Genomic DNA, 16190 nt, shown 5'->3' with positions numbered 1-16190 from the left:
TGTATACAGCCCATTTATGTTAATGATGGTTGGATTTCACCAGTCAGTTACTCAAACATTTACGTACATTCTATACTCCTTTATTTTCTAATAATTTCTTACATGTCTGGATTGCAGATGGTGATTTTTGTTCACTGTTATATTATTATTTATGTGTAAAGACAGTCTTTTAGCAAATACATATGTGTGCGTGATCCAAATGGGGGGTGGTGGAAGTAGCTGTGTTCCAGGAAATCAAAGTCAACTTGGGGAAGTTAAAAAATCATCTGGAGAGTTTCAGCAAAAATAGCAGAAAACATAAGTGAAGAACTTTGATGCAGCCACAGACTTTACAGGTGGAGGTCTTAGTCATGTACAAAATCACCAAATAATTTAAATACTTCTTTACAGTTTGTATTTATTGGCCTATTACTTTCTCCTCCCTCCTTGTCTTGTATGTGGAAACAGACTGAGAATTTGTGTTGCGTATTCATTATTTACTTTTAGTCTAAATATTGCTCTTGAGCATACATGTGGTTAGTAGCTGTGCAGTCTATGATGATACAGTTTCCATCATCTGTCTTGTCACCAGGAATCAGAGACCTTTGGTTGAAATAAGTGTAGTTCTGGATCCACGCTTGAGGCATTATATCAGGAGAGGATAACATTTTGGCCCCAAGGACTGGATCAGGTGTTTGCCAGGGTGGTGGAGATCACGCATAAGCACATGCACAGGAACACACATTCACAACACCCACCCACACCTCATACACATACATAACACACAATACATAAACACATCACTCACACACACTGGAGGGAGGGCTGCTTCTAGATTGCTGGGAGGAGGAGAAACATGGCTAATCTCTCCACTCTCTTGGCAACCCCAAGTAGCATTCCTGCTTTCACAATTGCTTCTGGGTTGCTGCATGGAGGAGAAGGCTTTAGCTTCCTTCTCTCTCAGCACCCTTGATGGGCTTTGCTGCTTCCACACTGGTAATGGTGGCACCAAAGCAGCAATACTGGCTGCTTCTGCACACTGTGGGAAGAAAGAGACTTTAGTCTCCCGGTGACTGAATGCTCACTTGAGGGCTGTGGACCACACTTTTTGCACCCCTATTAGAAACAAACAAACAAACAAACAAATTCATTTACCTGAAAATTAGAGATAACTAAATAGAAAGAAGTATTTTAACAGTCATGTTCTAGTGTATTAATATTTCTAGGAGGAGATTATGGCTTCCCCCTCCACAAATTCTAGTGTTACAACCCAATAAAATGAATCATGTAGCACCCATTTTCACCTTCAGATCCATCATTTTATGTTATGCGCTGTTTTGAAGTTTATTTCAGCCATCATACACTTTAAATGTGGAAAACAAGGTTCTGGGGTTTTTCCAGACAGTAGGCTCCTCAGCTACCAAACAAAAGACATTGTACAGATTTTCCATCTTTCCCTTCCCAACAGATTTTTTTTTTTGTGATAAGGAAAAAGGTGAAAGAAACAGTGAGAGAACAGGGAAGGGTTACAAATGGAAGACACAACATTGTCTGGATACCTTGTAATATTCCATGTTCGAGTCAGGATGATTGCACAATAAAAACCTTGTCTGGAAACACTCACAAGCAGGATCTACACTACTGCTTTATAATGGTATTGAAGTGCACTGACAACTGTTGGGGCCCATAAACATTCCATTTACGGTTTTCAAACCAATTTCAAAATGTTACTTCCTGCTTGGTGTAGATCTGGCCCTTGTCACAAAAATGCTGCTACTTCTAACTTTGGTTTCAAAATAACAAACAAGGGTGAGCTGAGAGACTGGATAGGACTAAGCCCTGATAGGTTTTTAAGCTTCAGAAGATGGAGCTAAGCAACTGGATGAAAAATAGGCCACAATTAACTGAGGAAATGCCATTCCTTTAGGTGCATGTCTGCATGTAAGGTTTGGAAGACCTTATGATCTGGCATCTGGTGAAACACCAAACAAAACCCAAAGTGGAGTTTTTATCTTTATGGCTGTGTTTATATGCACACCTCTCTCTATAGTTTACATCTGCCTAACACCAACCAAACTCAATTACTAACTTCCCCCTCACTGGAGCATGTGGGATTAAGCCTTTTGTTATTATTTTGGTGAAGTGAGACAAGGCCTCTTCAGCTTGCAGAGTTAGCCACAATTATTGTAATGACTTCTAATTGATCGCTCTGAGCTTTTCCTCTTAAATTATATTGTGTTTCATCCACAGACCCATTCTGAAGAGAGACCCTTTCAATGTGAGGAATGCAAAGCATTGTTCCGAACCCCATTTTCTCTGCAGAGACACCTTCTAATACATAACAGTAAGTGCTAATACAGAAGGTCAAGAAGTTCATATAGCATCCCTGACTGGTAAGCTGTGAGAGTAAGTACACTCTTAGCTCAACATTGAAGGAGACTCTCTGGCATCAGCAGGCATACACCGAATCCATATCTTTTTGGTTCAATAGAAAAAACTATGTTTAATAAAGGAGTAGGTTGAGCGATAGAGAAAGACAAATGCATTTATTGCCCCTCAGGATCCCAATGCAGTGAGTGATATGAATGAGCTCTTTAGAAAATATAATCCTGGTTAAATGCTCAAAACTGAAAAGCCAGAATTCTCAACTCCTCCCCTTGGAATAGCCATGTTTGTACCTCTTACCTTGTGTCTCTCAGCAAAGTACTTGCCACCTGTGGGGTGAGTATCTCACACTCCTTGGCCATATTGTTTAGTCCTATTCACCACGTGAATCCTGGCTCTAGTGCATAGGAATGGGTGAACATGTGATGTTCGGGCTCATTGAGGCTCTCTGAATTCTTCCTCAAAGTTTGTTTCGCCTCATTTGTATTTCCCCAATTGAAAAAAACCCTCATTTTTTAAAAATGCACATTTTTCCTTGATATTTTATTTATTTATTTATTTATTACATTTCTATACCACCCAATAGCCGAAGCTCTCTGGGCGGTTCACAAAAATTAAAAACATTCAAAGTATAAAACAACAGTTTAAAACCATAATATAAAATACAATATAAAAGCTCAACCAGATAAAAACAGCAGCAATGCAAAATTACAAATTTAAAACACCAAGTTAAAATTTATTTATAGACTGTTAAAATTCTGGGAGAATAAAAAGGGCTTCACCTGGCGTCTAGAAGCATATAATGTTGGTACCAAGCGAACCTCCTTAGGGAGCTCATTCCACAGCCAGGGTGCCACAGAGAAGGCCCTCCTCCTGGTAGCCACCTGCCTCACTTCCTTTGGCAGGGGCTCCTTTCCTTCCTGATAGAAATGTGTATTCCCCTCCCCTCGAGGCTAAAGTGTGAAAATGTGGATTGGGGGGTGGGATTTGGGCAAGTGTGCCCTTCTGCCATATGCACATATGTACAAATATACATCCCTAGTAGTGTAATGAATTTCTCTTTCCTCAGTGTATCTTATTGGTAGCTGCCAGCAGAGCTAGTAAACCCACTACATGATGGCCAGGTTTCATGCAATGGGAAAATAGTAAATTCACAATGGGAATGGTGATCTCTATGGTAACGGTGGTATACAGTTCACTACTTGATTGGCACAATCAATACATTCATTTTAGATTTTATGCTGACAATGATTAGCACATGGAATGGAAAAATCATTGTATCCATGGCTATTTTGGGGCTATATATGGAATGTGAAGTTCTTGCAGAAGAGCGTTGGTCTTTATGTGGACATGTTCAAATTCACCTCTTCCATGAACTCACTTGGTTGCAGTATCTCTGCATCAACTAGCCTGCCTTACAGGCTTGTTATAACAACAGCAATAATAATTTTAAACTACACTTCAAAAATATCAGGGCACTGTACAAATCAAGATCCCAAAATGGTCATCTAATCCAAAAATGCAAAAAGTACAAAACAGAATACAATCATGAAACAATTTAAAAGGCAGTAAAATGTAAATGAACAAAGTATGGTATACATTTCATTTATATTTTACTGCCTTTTAAATTGTTTCATGATTGTATTCTGTTTTGTTCTTATTGCATGGTATGATATTCTTTGTATAGCATTAAGATGTCCATATACATGTCTTTTGCGGTATATTTTAGCTTTTATAGAGTTGCTATAAATGTGAAATTCAGGGGGTGGGACAAAAACAATAATTGATATTCGCATTTCCTCCAACTTACAAAAAGCAATTAAACCAAATATTGGATTAAACCAAACACCAAATATTGTGTTTGTCAAAATTATAGGTGAAATCACAGACCATCTTATAGACTGTAAGCTCGCTTTCTCCATCCTGAAATCCACTAGGTACTTTAAAATGACTGGTCAATAATTGTTCCCCTAGTGCCCAAATATGCAAGTTGAGATGTTGTATATGAGTCTTCCTTTGACTCAAGGAGAACTTGAGATTCTTAGATAATCCTTTGACCATACAGAAAAGAAGAAAATATAATGTGCAGTGTTTGTACAGCATAATGGTGTTTGTAACCAGATGCTGCAGGTATTGAATGATTTCCTTGTGCAGTAACTGACATTATATAGGATAAGCTAGATCTTGTAAAATCAAAAGTACAATCCCTAGTCTAGTAAAAGACTGGAAAATGGTAGTTATTTATTAATTATTTATTCATTTTAAAAATTATGGTCTCCTCTAAGGATTCAAAGTGGCTAACAATTAAAAATATAATAAAACACACAACTAATATTTAATAAAACAGAAGTTATACTATGAAATACAATACAACTAGTATATATAGTTCAATTTTGCATATGTACTTCAACATTGCATTCACAGTAGTACATGGCTGGTTGCAGCTCATGCTAGTTTTTGAAGCTTACATTTTTAAATGGCCAATTAGCCCCCCCCCCCCAAAACTAATAATAATGACAAATACTAGCCTAGTTTTCTTACAGCTGGCCTTAGCACTTCCTTAGCACCTGTAGATGCAATGTAAATGTAGAAGATTCGGTACACAGTTGTCCATGTAGACTTGGTCACCAGGTAGTTTTTTGCAGAGGAGATACTTTCAGTATGGTGTTGGGTATGAATATGACATATATAGCAGCCTCATCCAACTTGGTGTCCTCCAGATGTATGGAATGGCCATGCTGGATTGCTTTGATGGAATTTGCAGTCCAAAAGATCTGAAAGATACCATGTTGGAGAGGGCTGGCATATAACCTTTCCATCACAGTTGATCCTGAAAGATGTCTAATTGTTCTAGATGGCACCATTTTAAAGCATCCATTCTAGGCACCTACATTCACTATATATTCTGCCTAATGGTAAGGCTGCCTTTGAATGTGATGATAGCTGCAGTAGATTTATAATCACCCATTAGTATTGTTGTGGAAGTTAGGCTAATTCTTTTATTAACATATCTTTATTCCTTCCTTTTACTTAGGTGAAAGAACCTTTAAATGTGATCACTGTGATGCGACGTTCAAAAGGAAGGACACACTGAATGTTCACATACAAGTTGTTCACGATGGCCATAAGAAATATAAATGTGATTTGTGTGACAAAGCCTTTGTGACACCATCTGTGCTTAAGAGCCATAAAAAAGTAGGTATAATCTGTCATTTGAAAAATAAAAATAAAAGTGATTATATTAGGGTAATTTTGCTTAGCTTCTACCATACTTACTTTACAAATGGTGGAATTTCTTTTGAAGAAATGGCTTTCAATTGTGGACTGGCCATACCAACAGTATTAAATGCAGATGAAAGTATATAGAAGTATTAGAATTAAGGCAGCTATAGAAATACAGTTTTCTTTTCAATGAGTGAAAAGATTAATATCTGTATCAATCTATTTATTCCAATTCACGGTGCTTGTATGCAAAACTGCTAGCAATAGGAAAGCACCTAATCAGGCATGCATTCAACTGTCTCTCTGAATCAGGACCCCAGCAGAATGTGCAAAGTTGGAATAAGTCACACTTTCTACAGTTTAGCTTTCATTGCCTTAATGTATCTGTGAGCTACTATTGATAAAAAAAGGCCCAACCGCTCAAGGAACATAGCATGCTGTACAAAAGGCTCAACTCTTCCGTTTTCTAAAGCCATTGCAAGTTGTGTGCCCTCTTATGACCAAGGCCATAGTCTGGAGATTGAAGTATCGACTGGTTCGTATTTGTCTTAACGTTGATTTCATTATGGTTGTGTGCTGTTGCATTTGATAAGATGAGCTAAGCCAATATTGTCTCTCTCACACTCTGCAAACTTTGACTTTCAATAAATAGAGTAAATATTAGCATTGCTTGTCCACTAGTGATGTAGGAATTATTGGGAATGGAAGAAGCCTCTAGAAGGTCATCTCTGTTATCTTACGTGAATGGCAGAGAAGCTTAGAGTTTGATTAAACTGTTAACAGTTCCATGTGTGCAATGGAAATTAGTTACCATATTGAAATACAAAACACAGAACTAGAAGACATAAGATGAAGCCTCCATTCAGATGATTTCATCCTACACTTGTATCCAGAGAGAGATTGGTAGGAGGCCTTGAGCTTCCATATTTCTTTGCATTCCCCTCCATTGCATCTTGCCATGGAAGAAATAATGACCGAGCAAGGAGATCCTACTTTTATCTGAAGCAGTATCTAGCAGCTAGGTTCTAGTTGAACCTGCAAAACTGAACCCATCTGATTGTTCAGAGGTATCCATTGATGTTGGCCAGCGACCAGCCATTCACCTGCACAGTGCTATCCTATTAGCCCCGTTGACTTTGCTGCCACCTTGTGATATCTTAAAAATATTCAGTGCTGTCTAGACAAATTATACTTCATAATGAATTCCTATTTGCACTTAAGTATTTGCTTAACTTTCCCAAAGGACTTTAATGTGCTTAGCGTTGTCTGAATTCTTCTTATTATATTTACTGTGGCTAGATTCAGTGCCCCATATCATATTCACTAAAATCCCCGAAAGATCTTTCAGATGAGAAGATTGTTGGATCAAATCCCATTACACTAAATATGAACTGCACTCGAAGTTATGTGACAAATATATTTTCTTATTACTAACCAGCTGAAATAAAAATGCAACAAATCTTTTTTGTAATAATCTTTCTGACAGAAGTTTTTACAGTATTCAATTCTTATTTTTCTATTGGATAAGCATTTTTCAGGCAAAGCTCTTTTATTTAAGAATAATATTAGTAGAACTGGACCCAAATACAAAGTTATCATTTTACGGAACTTAAGGTTATCATTAAGAAATCAAGCTAGTGTTTACTATTTTGAAAAATCCTATAGAAGAAGTAGTGAAAATGCACAAGTAGGAAGGATCTTTCTCTTCTGCTGCAAGTATTTTCAAGAGCCAATTATGATTAATTGATTTTTTTTTTATGACCCAAACCATTTCAGGAATAAAAACTCATTTGCCTGGTAGTTAGGGTAGATAACTTGGTTTATTTTGCAATGAATAGCAAAATCACTTTAGGGATTTTAGTGTAGTCTTAAAGTGCAACCATTGTTAAATTCTCAAAATCTGATTTTGTTATTACAGGGTACTGTGTAATAGATGGTGAACAAATTAAACTCTTGGAAGATTAAATATAAAAATCTGAGCATATTTTATTTGTGGTGGGGATTTTTTGCAACCAAATTAACTCTTTATATCTCTTTGTGCTTTGTAGACTCATACAGGTGAAAAGGAGAAAATTTGTCCTTACTGTGGGCAGAAGTTTGCAAGTAATGGAACACTGAGAGTCCATATTCGAAGCCATACAGGTATAGTATTACATTGTAAGAAATCAACAACCTTTCCACAGCACTTGAATTGCACAATTTCAAAGTGCAGGTTTGTCTGGATGTATTATTGAAGAATAACTGTTATATCTCCCATGCCAACATGAAGATTTGCTTATCTTTTTGAAAAACTATTTAAATGTTGAACACTTCCCCCCCACCAAAGCAGTCCTGTCTGTTAGATCTTCTTACTAGCTTCAGTTGAAACATAGTAGTGTAAAGTTTTAATTATAAAAAGTGAAATTCTACTCATTTATACTGGGGAAATTAATTATTTACAAACCCAATAGCTGAAGCTCTCTGGGCGGTTCACAAAAAATGATTACTAAGAATGACTTAATAAAACGTGCAATGTTTTTCCTTTCTTCAACAACTTCTATTTTGATGTTTCAAAATAATAATAATAATAATAATAATAATGATGATGATGATGATGATAATAATAATCCTTCTCCAGTTGTGGCAATAGCTGATTTTTTAGAACAAGGATCTTCAATGCAGCAGAGTGGTCTTCCAGAGAAAGGACCAGGCAGTTATATAGTAGAATGATCGTAACACTGCCTTCATCTTCAGTATATGTATATGGAGGGAAAGTGCATATACATAGAGGGAGAGTATTATATCTGGTGGCCCCTGTCATCCATAAATTCAGTAGAAAGTGAACAGCAGAACATGGTCTTCTACACACAGACAACTGTACATGCATAGGGCCCACTACTCAAAATTACAGAGACCCTAATTGTGTATGGAGACCCTAATACTGCCAGGGTCTCAGTACACACCCTACATCAGCCTTCTCAGCCTGGAGGTCAGCCCTCATGAGGCCCATTCAGCATGGCCAGTGGTCAGGAATGCTGGGTGCTGTCATCCAAAATGTCTAGAGGGCATCAGGTTGGGGAAGACTGGCCTACATGCATACTCTCTTATGTGCATGGTAGCTGTCCACAGCTTCTGTTGAACAAACTGAGGTGGGGCCAGGGGCAGAATCCTGCTTCTTTATGTGTTTACTGCATCTACTGAAGGGTGAGAGCCTTTCAGTAGATGTATATAGTAGTGCCTACTTGTTTCTGTTGATAGAAGGCAGTCTTCGTTTCCAAAAAGCAAAACTGTTCCACATTGTACATCCAAGAAGGTGAACTAGATTGTTGTAACTTTCTTGTAGCTTCAAGATGGGTGATACACCAAATGTAATGTATGACGTGGCCCTTACTTTTTCCCTACACAGAGGTGTGTGTTTTCGCTTCTGAATAGGATAAAGACTATTCAAAGGCTATTGCATGAGTGTGTATGTGTGTGTTTTGTCATGGCTACACACTGTGGGTTGATACAAGCAGAGACTACTGAATTCATGGACGTTCAGCATAAAAAAACCACCTGTTTTCCTACATGTCAAGCACTATAGATTAAGTTCTTTTTCCTACACTGAGACTACTTCCATGTAGGAGAAATATAATGTGTATTGGGCATTTGAGGGAAATATACTTGATGCTTTTCATTAATTTGAGGGCAAGCAACTGGTTTGGAGGCCCCACAAATTCTGTACGTCATGTTGTTATCAAGTTGAGTGTGTCTGGATCCAAGTTCCCTTCTCCAACTCCTCGTAGTTTTCATTGTGCCATCGCTCATTACCATCATGTACTCCCCACACTAGCTTGTCATCTAATAGGAAGTAGTTCTACTTATCTACTGATCTGACTGTACATAGTAGATAAACATTTCCAGTACAAAGTAGATGCCCCGAAGCATCGTGTTCGCCACAAACTACATATTCAAGTAATTGGCAAGCTGCTGAGAGTTTTAGTGATGTTTGGTTTCCAACTTAAAAGGGTGAGGATTGGCGTTTGACATGCAAAGCGCTTGTTAACAAATAGTCTGCCTATGACATTCTGTTCAGTTTTGCATAAACAAATTTGGATTGCAGGAAGATGACAGAACATGTGCACTTAATCACTTGGCTTCCTAATATGTTTGATAAGTCTTAATCACTTCCATCTCTCACGACCACCTGTTAAGATTAAAGCTGTTTACTTGTTTGGTCCTGTTTTTAATTCTGACTCTAACCAGGGCTGAATACTGATTACTCCAATGAAAATTTGGACTGTGTAGCTGAAACAGAATCCCCTTTTTGGGGATGGGCTAAAATTGTGGCTCAACTGCAGGGTTAGGACTCAGTAGAGGGTCACAGAAACCTTGTTTGGGGGTCAAAAGGATGCTAGCAAATAATTCTGGAAGAAAGGTTTTGTAAGGAGCTGAGGGAGGATGGTATTTACTTATTTATTTAAAACATTTGTTGGCTGCCTTTCAGGGCAGAATCGAGAATCCCTCACAAGGAAGCTTACAACAATAAAATGCATAAATACTGTTATAACATAATAGTAAATAGCAATGAAAAACAATAAAACTAGCAAGAACAATAGCAGCAATAAGAATACTCATCATGGGAAGGCCACGGTAAAATAAAATGTTTTCAAGGCCTTCTTAAAAGTCTGCAAGGATGATGCATGGCGGACCTCTGATAGGAGTTTGTTCCAGACATTTGGGGCCTCTGCAGAGAAGGCCCTCTCCTGGGTAGACACCCACCTAATTGCTCTGACAATTAGTCATGATGGATAGTGGACACTTGCTGCATTTTAATTCATTAATAATGCAGGGGGTTAGTAAGACTGACCTACTTTACAGGATTGTTGTAATGACTAAACATAACGTGTGTGAAGCACTTTGTACACTAATAAAAAGCACTATGATTACTAAACATAAATTTCAGCTCTAAAACCGTCACAGCGAGGAGTCTAGAACTGAGGCTGTGAGCAAAAAACCTCTTTTAACAGGACTTCAAGCAAGTGTAATCTCTCACCAGCATGTCTTGGTCCCCTAAATCTTACCAGGGTGCTTTCAGACAGAGGGCTCCTAGTGCTACCATTAGAAATCATTGTGCAGCTATTTTGTCTTCTTTTCCCCTTCATGGATTTTTTGCAGTAAGAAAAATACTGGAGGAAGTGATGGGAAGTATAGCAGGGTTACAACTGGAAGACAAAGCTGTCTGAACCCCCTGTAAAACTTCTGTGAATGAGGCAGAGCAAAAGCATGATAAAAGCCTCATCTGAAAGCACCTTTATTGATTCTTTCCATTTTACTCTCAGAGATTGTCCTGGCAGCAACTTTCTTATGAAACAGAACAACTAAGCAAGATCACGCTTTCCTCAACCTTTTGTTTGACGCATGGCCATATGGCACTTCACAAGAGAAATGTCTGTTTCTGCCATATTTCCCTGTCTTATCAGTTAGATCTCATTTGTCCACTGCTTTGGTTCTCTAGAAAACATGTTTTGCTTGATGTGCAGGTACAGTAATATGGTCTGTGCATAAATTCAGTGTTAACTTTTTGGCTTGATAGTCTACTATAAAGTAGACCAAAGTCTTCGTACAGGCACCAGTTTAAATGTTAATTTGGAAATCTTCCATTGCTGTAATTACAATTATTTAATCTGTTAATAGTTTGATTTAGAACCAAGGAGTTCAAAGGATGTAGAAATGATACAGTCCCAGTAAAGAAGGACCTACAAGCCATATCAGGTGGACAAGAATGGCCGGAAAAGTCCTGGATTGAGAGATCAGTGATAGGGATGGGAGAGGGTTAGAAGATCCAGGTAATATCAGGCTTGGTTGATTCAGGAAGGGCTGTACTAAAGGATGAGCCTTGTGCAAGAACATGAAGCTAATACAGAGCTTCAGAAAATAAATGTGATATAGTCTTCGTCTAACTGTTCCCATTCAGAATGCATGTAGATCATCATATGTTTGAATGATTCCCCACATCAGAAACTTTGCACACAGAAAATTCAAACATTAGGAAGAAGACTTTGTAAAATACATTTGCTCTGACACACTAGTTTTCCACGGATACGGAATTTGGGACAGTAACTGGTTCACATGGAAAGGTCTCTCACTGAAACATGATGTCTGCCAACATCTCAAGATGACATCAGTATGGTCCTCAGGCTGCAGTCCTGCCCTACTTTACCTGAGAATAAGTTCCATCCAACACACTTATGGCATGGCTAGACGGGGCAATATCCCGGGGATCGTCCCTGTGCGTCCACATGACGCACAGGGCATCCCGGGAACAGGGAGGGACGATCCCTCCCTTTCCCCAGGATATCGCCCTACTCATTAATATCAATTTTTCCCACAGTCTCAGAATGATCCCGAGACAGCGGGACATGTGGCCCACAGTTGTGGTTTTGTCCCGGTTCCTTGTGAGTAACCGCTCACAGGGCATGGAGCTCCTCAGGAGCTCTGTGCCCATTGGGGGTGGGGTGGGGGAGCATGAGTTTTTCCCCTTTAAAACAGTTACATTTTGCACACGAGCCCTCCTGCGCTCTTCTTCAATTAAAAAAAATGGCAGGCGCGACGTCCTCTTCCTCCTGGGATGTCGCGTGCTGCATGTAGACAAGGGGGATGATCTCACAATCATAAAATTACGAGATCATCCCCCTCCACCCCCCTCATCTAGCCAAGCCCTTAGACTTACTTCTGAGTTAACATGGATAGGATTGGATTGTCAGTTTTGTAAAAGTGCCTGTTCCCAGGACACAACACAGTTGGCATCCACTGGAAAGCAGGCTTTCTCTTTACCGAGCAGTTCAGTACAATATTAATGTCCACAGTGGAAGAAGATATTTTCAAACATCTTGGCTTTTAAAGCAGGCCTTCACAACTTGTGACCCACCAAGCCAAATTTAGCCCGCCACCTACATATGGCAACCTAGCAGCAGTTTGTTTAAATGTCCTTTTTGCTACCTGCCTGGCATTGCAAAAATGGGGCTGTCAAGAACCCTGTGGCCCCACAATATATGACCAGTGGGATGCATCCAACTTCATTGGTCACAACTGCAGCAGGCTTGCCTTAAAGGAATACAAGCTCCAAAAGACTAATGGTTATTTAATTCATAGAGTTTTCTCTCTCCCTCTTCAGAATATTGCATTGTGTGTTTCTCCTTTTTTTATGATTAGCTTTGCAACAATTGCTTGGGACTGCCAAGGAAATATCTCATTCAAAACCACCTCAATTCACATCAGAACGCGGCAAATTAGTCTGCAGTTTGGTCATTCAGGTTTCCAATGCTGGAATGACTGAAATAGTACTTGTGGGTCAGCAGAAATAATGTCGCTACATCCTGCTGGTTTATGGGGGGGTTTAGGGTCAGAGGGAGCTGGGGTTAATTCAGCAAAAGAATCCTCTGACTATGACATAAATTCTACAGGTGGTTCATAAATTGTGAAAGAAACTCTTAAGAAGTAGAATTTGGGATGCTGAAGGGCTGTGGGCCAGGAGGTTAATTATTTGCCTACAGTTGCATCCAACATTCAGCGCTAATACATACCGGCTGTGAGTTGTGCTTGGGTCTGCCTTGTGCGTGGCCAGCAAAATCTAATCACTGAATTATATTTAAATGATGATCTGGTATCTGGCCCCATTGCTGGTTTGTCACAAGAATGATGACTTCAGATACAATATTTGAAATGTGAGAGGTGGCTGTTTTGTTCTAGCCCAACTACTGATTTTGGAGACTGGAAAAAGCAGAAAGAGGTTTTTTTCTCCTGGATTCAAAGTGCAAACTAGCTTTCTTTCCCATGCAGCACAAGTCTTTGACTCCACCCTTTGTAGGTAGATTGCCATTCAGTAACAACATCTGTCCTAGGTGTTAGATTCCATTGGGAGAATTTCAGCTGATTTTCTGTAACTGTTAGCTAGCAACCAGTTTTACAGAGGATGGTCCCAAAAATCTTCCATGTTCACTACCCTGTCTCAGAAAGTTCCACATTATTCTTACAACTCTTCCTGGAAAAGAAAACATTGTTTTATTATCTGTATTGATTCCATTATTAGATAAACGTTGACAAGTTTCTTCTGTTGAATCACTTCTCTCTTTCCATTTTTTTTTATAACTGGTAATTTTGTTCATGAACATTATTTCCCCCACCCTTCTTCTCCACACTCCAAAGTAGGTACAATAGCTATTCTCTATTCCTTCGCCAAATATTGGTGTGCTATGGTGCTACAGTTATCATGTGTGTTACCATCAATTGATGTTCTAGGTTTACCAAATAGCCCAAACATGCAGTAGATAGAGATAGTTGGATTTCATATCTTATCACATCTTTTATAGCTTGAAAAATATCTTGGAAATATTATTTAACAGAGTTTCTTGTTTCCCAAAACCTCCTGCATTATTGGGAGACAATAAAGAGGTCTACCATGTAATCCACAAAGTTTTATTCAAGCAATAAACATCTCTTCACACCTGAAGAGAGTCCAACCTCTAGGAACTTTCCTCTAGGCAAAACTATGCAAACTATGTGAGACAATTGTCCTTTCAAGAAGAATGGAAAGCCTTTTCTCTTTAACTTCACGCTTTAACTTCAAGGAAACTGGTTCTGAAGAAGCCTTTGGCGAGAAGCAAGCCAGGCTGACCTTCTCACACCTTATTTATTTATTTATTTATTTAATTACATTTATATACCGCCCCACAGGCGAAGCTCTCTGGGCGGTTCCTTTAGCTCCGCCCATTTTAGTCTGTGGTGTACTCTAGGATGAGCTAGCCTTGAAGTGCCTTCCCCTCAGAAAAATACTGATTTCCCACAGACTGTGTGTTGTTAACGTTTTTAGAAATAAGGTCTGGCGAAGGTTCATTCCCAGCTGGTGAAGAGCCTGTGAGAGTCACCTCCCCTACTCCCCGTATAGGCTGGTATGTTTCTGGCGCTGTCTGCTCTGCTTCAGAATCTGATTCTGATTGATCACCAGAAACTCCTTCCCCCAGCCTAAGGGGAACAGGCCTAGTCATGACATAGCACTGCATTGTCCAAATGTGAGCAAAGGAACCTCTTCCCCTACCCCACCACCAGAACTTGGACAACCTCAGGCCACAGTATTATGATACATGTTTTTTTTACCTCATCAGTGTGGATGCTGCTTTACAGAGTACAAGAGTACAGGTTCATGCTTACAATCTAAAATTGAATTTAGGAAAAGCGACAGTGGAAGGAAAGGTTATAAGGTAAACAGCGAAGGAGCATACGGTTGTTTCATTTGCACATATTTAGGCTTTGTTGCAGGCTGAGTTACAATAGGGCATGGACATTTCAGGACTGTGGAGGGATTTGAATGAACTAAGAGAGGTGCCTTCACACCCGTGTTCTGGGAGGCATTTGGGCATATAGGGGCATTAAGGGAGGAAGGGCAGAGTTTTCTGAGGGAGCAGGAGACCTTCAAATATGGAGAGAAGTGGAGCTACTGGAGTAAAGATCAATGACAGGCTTATATTGGGATAGAAGGGCAGGCAAGGCCATGGAGGCTATTGAAGGAAAGAACAAACCTAGCTTCATGCATTTCTGTACACTACTCATGCTTAAAATGTGCTTTAGTAAGGGAAGCTAAAATTAATATTTTATCATTTCTAATGCAAAGCTTGTTTTGTTGTTATTTATTCGTTCAGTTTCTTCCGACTCTTCGTGACTTCAGGGACCAGCCCACGCCAGAGCTTACAGGAGATATATAAAGATTCTCTCTCTCTCTCTCTCTCTCTCTCTCTCTCTCTCTCACACACACACACACACACACACACACACTCTCACACACACACCAGTCTCAGATTTGTTTACACAATTCAGGGATGGTCCCAAAGGTGAATTAATTGAATTCAGCCAGAGGAGGTCAACTGAAAAAAGAATTGAGGGCCTTTGACTCAACTTGCTAAGTGATTGGGTCAACAATAGCAGAGTTGTTTCATTTGGGTATAGATCAGGGTTTCATAGAGTAACAAAGTGAACTGTGAATGACCCGAGATAATCTGCAAGGGGGTGTGGCTGAAGGAGTTTGTAATTCCTTGTTTCTGTGGGTAGCACACCTTGAATATTAATTGGTTAAACAAGCACATCAGATGCATTATTTATTCTTGTACTCCTACCAGAGAATTCAATACTGAATACATACGTATTTGCTCCATGACACTGACATACGGTCAGTTGTGTGACACTCTGGAAGTCCCATACAGAAGGACAGATAGATCCCATGCAGATCCAACCATCTATCTAGGACATCCAGTTCTTGTGAGATTTTTTTGGAACTAATCAAATGCAGCATTAGTAACATGTTGGACACTGAGTTGCCAGCCTAGGGAGAGAGTTTGCATGCACAAGATTGAGAGAACGCTTGAACAGGAAACTCTGGAACTTGTGGTTTGAGACAGAGGGAAGTCTGCCTTTCTATGCCACATGCTAACTCAAGAACTACAAGTCCCAAAGCTCTTTAGTTCGTGCTAACATTTCCTGAGCACTGTTACAAAAGGTTGTGGCAACAGGAGGAAGGGAGAGGCACCATAATAATCAGGGACCATATGAAATAAATGAGTTGGTTCTCTGCTCTCCAGAATTACATAAAATAA

General features: G+C 39.4%; 1 protein-coding gene across 2 annotated transcripts in view; it reads left to right on the top strand.

The window, feature by feature from the left end:
* PRDM5 (PR/SET domain 5) overlaps positions 1 to 16190 on the top strand; it is a 104950-nt gene that overhangs the window by 56583 nt on the left and 32177 nt on the right. For both annotated transcript variants that reach the window (XM_063135258.1, XM_063135257.1), the window contains exons 11-13: positions 2230 to 2323; positions 5399 to 5559; positions 7635 to 7728. In XM_063135258.1, coding sequence (XP_062991328.1) covers positions 2230 to 2323; positions 5399 to 5559; positions 7635 to 7728 — 349 coding nt within the window. The remainder of the gene's footprint in view (positions 1 to 2229; positions 2324 to 5398; positions 5560 to 7634; positions 7729 to 16190) is intronic.

Source organism: Elgaria multicarinata, chromosome 10 (assembly GCF_023053635.1).
Source record: "Elgaria multicarinata webbii isolate HBS135686 ecotype San Diego chromosome 10, rElgMul1.1.pri, whole genome shotgun sequence".
Taxonomy (NCBI): domain Eukaryota; kingdom Metazoa; phylum Chordata; class Lepidosauria; order Squamata; family Anguidae; genus Elgaria; species Elgaria multicarinata.
Note: the sequence above shows the minus strand (reverse complement) of the source record. Positions and strands in the feature narration are given on the sequence as shown.